Genomic DNA, 10,528 nt, shown 5'->3' with positions numbered 1-10,528 from the left:
CATAAACACATATACCATCTGTTTCCTATCATGACACCAATCCAAAATGGCTGCACTAGACACCTCCGCATAATAGATCATCTTAAAACACCTTAGCAGTTTTGCTTTATGGAGTTATTTTTCCTGTGACAAATTATAAACCTATATTTCAAGAACGCAACCAATCTTTAGCCTCGATGGCAAATTCTGAATAGTTTCTCTTTATTTTAGCAAAATGTGCTGGCTTGTATCTGATGCAGCACTTTTTTTAAAGCCATAGGGTGCCTTTGTTGCTATGGTATCCTATAAATCCAGTTAATTTCTTCAGCTAATAATTTCTCAGCTAATAATTTGTGAAGCACTCAGATTGAAAACATTACAGTTCAATATAGTCACTGCTATAACTTACAAAAATTATTATGCAGTTATTGTGTAACTGAAACTGCAGAACAAATTACAAGGTTTATCATCAGTCTGCAATCAAAAATAAATTTCAGGAAAAAAATCACATTACTGTTAAAAAAAAAATCAGCTTTGCAATGCTTGCTCTTGTAAACTCCAGCTATCAAATGTTCAATGGGAAATGGACAAAATACAGTCATAAATGTCACTGAATGAAAATTTGTTTCTGAATGGATTTCAAATGTACTTCCTCCTCAGGTTCAGCTCTATGAAAAAATGACTGTGTCTGGAGCAAGTTGAATTTCAGTGAGGAATTTCTCCTTGACTTAAATGAGCTTTTGACCAAGGCCTCACAATATTAATGCATGAACCTGAAAACCCTTATTTCCCAGGGTAGCTCCAATGAGTCCTAGACTGATTAAACCTCTGTAGACCTATGTGCAAAAGCAATACTCCATCTGCTCATTCTCCCTTCTATGTAAGAGCTCAAATGGTTATGAGACAGTATTGCTACAGGTTTGATCAAAAATAAATGCCATATATCTAGGGACCATGAATAAGGGATGAAACAGCCAGCGTAGAGGTAAAAGAGCTAAAGGGAAAAAAAAGAAAAGATACTATTGCCTTGGACTGTATAATCTCAGCAGAGTTTCTTGCCATGTCAGAGTCTTTATTTCAGAAGTATCTGATAACGGCTCTTGGCTACACAGTCCCATGGGATGAAGCAAAAGCAGGCAGACTGCTGTGGGGGTACCAGCTGGCAATCTCTTGTCATGAGAAATAAAGAACTGGGGTACTGGTGTGGTATTGCCTACTCTATAAACCAGTGCCACCTGAGGAAGCAAAGATGGAAAAGCTTGAGAAGAAGTATTGCAGAGATTTCCTATCTGAGCCATTTTGTCTTCAAGGAATTTTTGAAAAATGGAGGAACAAGGAGGAAATACAGGTCTTTTTATGCTTTAAGAGACAGAGGGGGAAGCCTTCTTTACTTGTCACCCATCCCCGCTCTTGTGCAGTTAGAGCTCCCCTTACTGCTTCAGTCTACCTTAATTCCTCTCTCCAGACAAGGCAAAGGAGACCTCCAATGGATGGACCATGGAGAGTTCACCTTATTAAAGGTTGTCTCTCCCTGTTGTGTGAACATGGAAGATCACATACTCCTTTGATGCTGCATTAGTAACACTCAGCTTTTTGAAACAATCACCATCGTGTTTTTCCTTCTCCTTGTTTGTAATTTTGCTGCTGCTATTTGTGCAATTTACAGACATTTGGTTTTATTCCTCAGAGATTTCAGTGCAATTAAAGAAAATTAAGAATGAATGCTCAAGTAGTTGAGAAGAATGGAAGAGGTAAAAGATGGACACAAAAGCAGAGGTACTATGAACGACTAAAGAGGAAAGAATAAAATACAGCTTGTCTTCAACATTCTCTAACAGGCACAGCAATTTTAGATTCAGTTTGTGACAAATCATAATATTGTTTAGAGAGAGAAAGATGGTAACTTGTAAACAATATGAACATCCAATTTAAGAAAATAGCAATCACTTGTCTATTATGAACTTCAAAGTCATGCTGTATTTATAATACATAGTTGTTCAAATAAATTGGTAAGCTGTGATACACTCTCCTTGCACTGACCAGGATTTTTTCCCAAGAGTAAAAAAAAAAACAACCAACACCCAAACAAGTTCTGTTTGGGGATTTTAACCACTTTGTCTTGACTTTTGCATGCACATATGTGTGCCTAAGTGCCATATCTAACCTCTGCAGCAAGAACCTAATGCTTTCTCACAGGCTCTGTCCTCATTTTCACCTTGTTAACGTCAGTTGAAGTTGTTGGAACTTGCTGAGGCTACTAATCCAGGTCCATACCTGACACCTGACTTCTTCACCCTCAAATTCACATCCTTTCCCATCTGCTCTGCATTTCAAAATCTGGAATTAAGCAAGCCTGCAGTAGATGTGCATGTTGAAATGCACTAACCCTGACATGGCTATTGCTTTCTGCTTTGTAGTTTCCTTGTTGCCCAATAGCTCTGTCACTAGCCTTTTTTTTTTTTTTTTTTTTTTTCCCTGAGGAAAAAACAGGGGTGAGATGTCAACAACATCCATAATAATGGAGCTATCAGGTGGTTTGTTTTTTGTTTTGTTTTTTTTTTTTTTAAGAAGGTGCTGCAAGACTCAGCCCTAAATAACACACACCCAATAAACAGGCAAAAATTTGCCAATCCTTGTACTCTATTACACACCCATTGAACATTTGGGTGGAGAACCTCCAGGGTCAAGCTCAGTTCTTTAAAAATATTTCCATTTCTACATGGTATACAGATGAGGCGGCAAAATGTCACAATCTCCAAACCTCAGTAGCCTTTTCTATTTCTACTGCAACTGTAACTGTTTCCCAGAAGACATCTGTGTTTCACTGTGTGAGATACTGTTCCAGTGGTAAAAGTGGTATCTCTCTTGTTGCAGAACACAAATTTGCCTCTATATAGAGGCATATTGTCCTCTTATTAGCCCACTGCAGGGCTAACTGAGGTAGGCGGTAATGTCCTCTTCTCCACACTACTTCTCCCTCAACCTGTGCTTACTAATTCTTGTCTGTATCATTTTTAGACCATTTCTCATCTAAAACCATGAAATGTTCAATTACTGTGCAAAGAATTCACATGTTTAAAGCCACATGTTCTAAGTTTCTCAGCATATACCCACCCTTTCTGCCAGTGTTTTTATTCAGTGCTTAGATTTTTAACACCAGCATGAGCAAAGCAGAAGCCACAAGGCAACATTAAACAAGTTCCGCATGTGTCCCATGCCAGCATACATGCCAGGCATGCTTTGAAGAGCCATTGCTCTGAAAAAATGCAGTTCACAGAAACTTGCATTTGGCTGGTTGAAGGTCACCACCAGCATGTGGGTCACATCAGCCCTACAGCAGACTCAGATTTGTGCATCGGGGCCAGACAGATCTCATGTGGTTCCTTCTCTGCATTCCTTCCCACAACCACACCTGCAAGGTTTCAGGCAGCTTCCCCATCCACCAGGGATGTTTAAAGACCAGTACTTTGCAGTAAAAGTTAAGGACAGGTGCCTCCAGCCCAGCCAAAACCTTTCTGGTTTTTTCCTTCATTTTAAATGCCCACTGAATATCCTTCCCACATGCAGAACTTGTCCTACATGCACTCACCTCTCCAGAACAAATGATTTGGAATAAAGGTGCAGTCTTGCAGTAGCAATCACGTTAACTATTTATTCAGCTGAGACAAAAGATAAGTCGACAACAGCTTTTCAGATATGGAAGAATTTTGAGTTTCTACTACCAAAATTATTTTCGTATCACTGTTTGTCTTCCACAAAGCAATCTGACCCAAAAGTGTTTGTACCTGGGTCTAGGTGATTCAAGGCAAAGCACTGACATAGTACTTGACATGGTTTGGTGTGTAGGACTTCAGAGAAGAGAAAGATGAAACCAGACACATGATGCTGATAAGAATTTCTTTTTATGTTATTCCAATAAAAAATACATTCATACAGAAATATAACAATCTTGCAAAAAACAATTTCAAATAAAATCTTGTAAAACAAAATTTTTACAAAAATCTTACAAAGAGATTCTTTAGATAACAGGGTGCTTCAAAAACAAAAAAAGAAATTTCACTAATAGAAACTTTTTCTTCTTAAATTTCAAGCAAAAATGTTTTATTTTTTTTATTTTTCAGCTTGATTGAGGCTCAGTTATCACCTGAACAAAATGTACTTGCTTATTAAGAAAATTACAGGCATTTGACATATGGCACACAGCCCCACCCCATCCACACAAGTCTGATGGTATTTCACAATTGAGACAAGCCAGTGCAAGTTTAATTTTTTTTTTTGTTTGGGGTTGGTTTTTATGTTTGTTTGTTTTTGCTTTTGTTTACTTTTTTTTTTTTTTTAATAAGTATTATGGCTAAGCCAAGGACAATGCAAACAAGGAGTTAAAAAACACAACAAAACCCAACCCTAAATAGAAATTCATTTTCTGGGAAATTTTGTTTGTTTGGGGGGAAGAAAAAAAAGTGCATTTTCAGGCAATTTAAACCAAAAATGAAATGAGAATGAATTAAGCCTGTGTGTTCCTTAGAACCAGATCACTTGCATATACTTTTTTTTTAAACCACTTATCTACATACATTTCCAGGAAGATATACCAAAATATTAGCATAGTAAGCAAGACTGATAATAAATAGAAAAAGAAACCGGTCACGTGTTTCATTGCATCGACTGTAGTGAGCTGGTTTAAAAAAAAGAAATACTGCTTTTGGACAGACTATTTCTACTCTAGGAAAAAACAGTCTTTATTTTAGCTGAACTATGTAAAATTAGAGCTCAACCACCACAACGACTAGCTCACTCACAGGTCCTCCAGTAAGCTGGAAGGCCAAAACCCGAGTGTACTTCATCTGCACACAGCTAATATTCTTTTAGCATGCCAATATTCGGTTCATATCATTCTTAAATGGCCACAGATACGCTATTCCAGACAACCTAATAACTACAAAACACAGTCAGCAGTCTGAGGAGGACTGAATGCCAACAAAGCCTTTAGCATACCATTAAGCTAAAGGTAAAGCCTCTAAAAATGCTAGATTTTAATTAACTGTATCTTTCATTTCTTTGTCTCCTTAATGACCGTATTGCGGGGGGGAGAGGGAATATTTTGATGGGCTGTGGCATTTTCTAGCTATGTGTTCTAATTTTTTTTCTTTTAAAAAAAATATTTATATATTATCTATATATATACACACATACACAGACTGTACACACAAATATACATACACAATTATTTTTCTGCCCACTTTTAAAAAAAAAGTAATATAGTTTCTTTCTGTATGACCAACAGATAGCTAGATATATAGATGTGAAACTTGTGCCTTTTAAGCAAATACATCTTTTAATACTTCTGTATCTTTAATATGTATGAAAACTTGACATATTAAGTACGGTTGGGGTGTGTATATACACAGTTGTTGTGCAAGGTCAATATAAAAAAAGTCTCAAGGTGGCAGAACTGGTCAGGTATTCAATTGGCATATGCATTATACTGTAACACAGTCAAATTGTCTAAGTTAAACAAATACTGTACTGACATGAACGACTTTTCTCTATATTTGTCTTTGTGAAGGAGGACCCTGGAAGTAACCTTTTTTCCCCTCATATTATACATTTGATACAGTACAATGCCAGGTGAAAAGAGAGCCTTAATAAAGCATGCATCACCCATACCCCTGTATAAGACCCCCTACAAGAGAAGGTCACTTGCATAAGGCACCATTATTAAGGTCAACAGTGCATTAACAGCTAGAAAACCAGAAGTTAGTCCTCAAGGCATAAATAAGAGAAAAATTAGCTGCATGAGAAAAATCAGTTTCTAACCAATAGTGGTTTTATCCACCCAACAGAAAAAATTATTCATGTTCCATACATTATGTAACATTAGACCAATTGTATTTTAGCTGCTCTTAACTGGAATCAAAACTGCAGTCCTGATTAAAGAATGGAAAAGCATATAGTTCCCCAGAACCATGCAATAACCTTTGTATTATAATGAAAAGTTATAGTTGTGTTACATTTGTAAATACACAGCTTATACAATGGATTACAAATGAGCTCTGTAGCAAGTAAAACAAGCTACTTGACACATTGCACGTTTAATAGCTGCACCAGACACCTAAAGCTCCTCTCACACAGGAACGGGGAGGTCCCCCATCTCCACTCTGGCATCCTGACTCTTTTTATTCCCCCCTTCCCCCTCTCCATTCTCCCTCTAAAAAGGTGCAGACACCCCTCCCCCCACCCCTTGGAAATGATTGGTGGTCGTCCCATCTCACGAGATATTCCTCACATACAAGACATTCAGACTATTTTTTTTCTCTTACAGTTATAAAACAACCACAAGAAAAAAAATGTGCCTCAGCATACAGTCATCAAGAGATCCTCATCGCATACAGTCGCCCAATCATTAACATTCTCAGTGCACATGCTCACGGCAAAGGCTTAGGAGCCACTCAGAAGGTTAGATACCAGTGTATGAGTCCAGGAAACCCCAAACATCACGCACCGCGGTTGCTATGCCGTTTCTTACATGACTTATTAGCCCTCAAAAGACCTTCAAGGAAGTGAGGTCCTGGAGGCAACTGGGTAGGGTGCAAAATGGCATGCTTTGGCTGGAACACGCATCCCTCTGCTCAAGGCTCTTCAACCTTGACGCCTCTTAGCCTGCAGGATTCACCTCTTGACCCATTCAGAGGTGTCTCTTCATGTGAAGGGCCAGGTGGTCAGACCTGGAAAAACACCTGCAAGGCAAGAGTCAGGTTGTGCGTTATCCCACAGTTGCTGGCACGCACGATGCGATACGTGTGGGTGAGGCACCCCCCTTGCCCTGCTACTCCAAAACACAGCTGGTGGAGGAGGGATTTGGCATTGTTGGGATACACGGGAGCACTCAACGTGTCTGTGGGCACCCAGGAGCTCTGCAGATGGGTGGTAACACTAGGGATTTCTACACACTCATCTGCCACATCAAGCTACAAACCACATCCCAATGATTAGTAAAATGGGAGGTTTTTCCCAGTCTAAACATACAATAATCCCTTAAAAATACCAGACACAGTTGCATTCCCAAATGATTCCTTCACAAGTAAAAAGTAGCCTAGACTCACTTTCCAACAAGGTTTAAAAATAACTAATTTAAAAGGTGCATTTCCGTCACATACCTGTCACAGTGACTACATTTAAAAGGCTTGGCACCAGTGTGCTTTCTGAAGTGTCTGGTTAATTCATCACTTCTTGCAAAACGCCACTCACACCCTTCCCATGAACATCTGTAAGGCTTTTCCCCTACAAAGAAAGCAGATTACACGTTAGTCATGACTTCATTCAAAGAAAGATAGGTGCTATCCCATTCATTTTCTACGTAAACCTCCTCCACCCCCAAAACCCAGCCAATTTTATTTAACCTATCTGAATGCTTCAGAACATGCAGGCAAAGAAGGCTTGCAAAATTCATCCACATGATTCCTATTTAACTATTTCGCTGCAACTGCACATCAAATAATCTCATTAAAAAAAAAAAAAAAAAAAAAAAAAAAAAAAACCCACAAAAAAAACCACACACCTATTAAACAGGCTCACAGGAAACAAAGAAATCCAACCTTCTACCATTCCTGTTCATCCGTAATGGCAGGCTTACTCCAAAACAGGTATCGTTCACCTCATAAAGGTGATTAAAGACAGCACAGCTAGGCTCCAAAATGCAATTAGGCTACTGTATTACATCAAAGTCCTCTGTCACTCACTCATCTGCATAACATGCAACCTCCTTTCTGCTGAGCCACATATTCTTGGAAAAGCCTGCACACCACTTTGAACATTGCTATTTCAGCATTCAAGAAATACCACTTCCATTCACACGAACGTTCTCAGCCAGACAGCACCAGGACAACAGTTCTGCAATACTTCTGAGGCCAGCAGCTATTTATGTCTGCTCAACCACCACGGTTTCAGTGGAAGTTGTTCTTTCCTCCTGAAATAATTTTGTTTTATCTGACTTCTGCATGACAATGGGAGCATCTGAGCTTGCTCAGACTTCCCATAAAAGCCACAAAATGCTGAGCTCATGAGTCAAAATACGATCTTTTCCTTGAATTCTCTTTTCTCATCTTGGGGAAAGGAAAAAACCCATCTAGGTCTTTGGACTGTAGACCAAGAATGCCAGGCCAGTTCCTCACATTAAGCGATGACTATTGAGCCAAGGTGCAGCTCTGCATATCTAACTGCTGTCATAAAAACACGTCAAATAATAATGCTCAAACAAGCAAATCAGCATGGTAGTTCAACCATAAAATATTTATAGAAGCCCTGAAGTGCTTATCTGCCTCAATTTCTTTCCCACTAACACACAAGGTTGTTATTTTTAGTTCAGGTTCCATAACAATAAAATGCTGCTGCTCAGTGTTTTGGGATGAAATTATACAGTAAATCATACATTTCTAAGTCCAATTAGGCAGGTATGTTAGAAGGACTGCAACATACTGTGGCTTTCCAAGATTTTTGCCATTAACAATGGCACACAAAACTGTTAAATGATTTACAACGATAGCTATGCTTCATACAGTCAAGGCCTTGGGATGCCTGATTGAACGGACCCAATGTAGACTGATCCATGAAAACAACCTCTTGCAGTATTGAGTGATCTGACCAATTTTTGGATATGATGTTCCTTTTTTTTTGGAAGAAAGTCTCAGCTCACTTTTGCTTTAGAAATAAACTTCAACAAGGGTCTAGCATCTATTTTGGCTAGACCTTTGCTCCTGAAGGCCGCATGCTGCCTGACTATTGCCTGTTCAGATGAGTGGCTCCTACTTGCTGTGACAGCGGACTAATCTATCACCAACTGTCTTGGCTTCAGCTTGCTTACGAAGAGAATGAGGAAAGATGTTGTCCGTGCTGGTAAGCCTCTACAACTATTACATCATCTCTCCAAAGCTGGGCTCCCACCCAGTGATTGTTTAATGCTGTGACACCACCACCATCAGGGGTATTCCCTACGGTACTTGCCAACTCTTAATAAGCATACGGTTACTAACCTGTATGAGTGCGCTGATGTGCTTTCAGATGTGAACTTTTGGTGTAAACTTTCCTGCAACCGTTAAAATGACACCTGTGAACACGCCTTCTGCCATCTGGCGAGGTGTCACCATTGGCGGGTGTACCTTTTTCTGCAGTCTTTCCAGCGGTACCGGTACGAATTTTCCCTGGTGAATGCAACTCACCCGGCGTACAATTCCATAGCTGGGAAGAAGGCTCCTTGCTCAGCTCAGGAGACGAAGGGGGAGTGGAAGTAACAGATGAACTCAAGTTTCCTGAACTGGCTAAAACATCGCTTATAGGGTCAGAGGTAAACTTTGTCGTGGGCGAGAGCTCCTCAGAGCTGTCTGAAGATTCGCTGCTCACGTCAGAATTCAAACTGTTGGTCTCTAAGTTCTGACTAGTAAGATTGTCCTCTTTTGGGACACACGTGTTCTTCAGTTCAGATTCCTCCTTTTTCTCACGTGCCAGAATAATTTTGGTCCAGAGATCCTCTTGGCTATCAAATTTGATTTCAGATGCAGAAACATAACAGGGTTCACTTTGAAGATACCGTTCCAGCTCCAAACAAGTCTAGGTGAAAGAGAAGGAAGAAAAAAGAGAAAAAGTTACAAGCTTGCTTAAAAATAAACCCAATTGTATTTTACACTTCAAAAACCATGCAGGAATGTTGTATGTTCGATTTGAGGTTTCTAGGTTCAAAACAAATTAAAGGCTCCTCCAGCCATAACTAGGTGACTGTGACGATGAAAAGAAATCGGTTTTCGAGACCTGGGCAGGAGTTCAAACGCACAGCTGAAGGTGCAAGTCAGCTTTGGTTTCCAAAATAGCATTCTAATGAGTCAGTCAAATTATCATCACTCTCATCATAAAATCTGTGTTTTCAGTAGGGTGATGTTGAAAAGGACCATAGAGAACCACAACAAATAATTACACTTTGCTCTTGCAGCTCGTCTAATTTCAAGTTGTTTTGTATCTCTCTCACACAAACACGAGGCTGAAAGGACCCAACTGAACACAATGTGCGCCGACACGCAGTTAAAACCCAAACGCTGTGTCAGAAAACAAAGCCACATTTGAGCATGGCTGCAGAGCTGCCGGCCCGTCTTCTGGGGACATCAATGGAGCAGCAGACATCCTCCCATTTCCTGTGCATGAGAACGCAGCACACTCGACTTTCAAAGAATGTCATTTCCAAGCGCCCTGGCATGCACACCACATAACTCGAACTGCTCCCATGCGTGTTCGGAGGAACACGGGGAACTTTAGCAACAGAGGAGAGGGGGAAAAAAAGTTTCAGAATAGAAATGTCCTATTCTATAGGATGCAAAACGGGAAATGACTCCGAGGTCCTGCTGGGAGTCCCACAATGAACAAGAACTTTATCTACTGGCCAAGAGTGCAACTGTATGAGTCATCTCTCTTTCTTTCACGCAATGCCAAAGGAGACTTCCTTTTAAAACCCTGACCATCTGCCAAGAAAGTACTCTGTTCAAATATACATGTAACAGCTGTCTCT

General features: G+C 39.8%; 1 protein-coding gene across 1 annotated transcript in view; it reads right to left on the bottom strand.

The window, feature by feature from the left end:
- Positions 1-3,863: 3,863 nt before the first annotated feature.
- Positions 3,864-10,528, bottom strand: part of KLF6 (Kruppel like factor 6) — an 8,224-nt gene continuing 1,559 nt past the window's right edge. The window contains exons 2-4 of the mRNA XM_026843442.1: positions 9,009-9,582; positions 7,137-7,260; positions 3,864-6,716 (exon numbers count right to left, since the gene is read on the bottom strand). Coding sequence (XP_026699243.1) covers positions 6,665-6,716; positions 7,137-7,260; positions 9,009-9,582 — 750 coding nt within the window. The 3' untranslated portion in view covers positions 3,864-6,664. The remainder of the gene's footprint in view (positions 6,717-7,136; positions 7,261-9,008; positions 9,583-10,528) is intronic.

The sequence above is a fragment of the Athene cunicularia genome (assembly GCF_003259725.1).
Source record: "Athene cunicularia isolate RWA chromosome 2 unlocalized genomic scaffold, athCun1 chr2_part1, whole genome shotgun sequence".
In the NCBI taxonomy this organism is placed as follows: Eukaryota; Metazoa; Chordata; class Aves; order Strigiformes; family Strigidae; genus Athene; species Athene cunicularia.
This window is presented reverse-complemented; position numbering and strand designations above follow the sequence as displayed.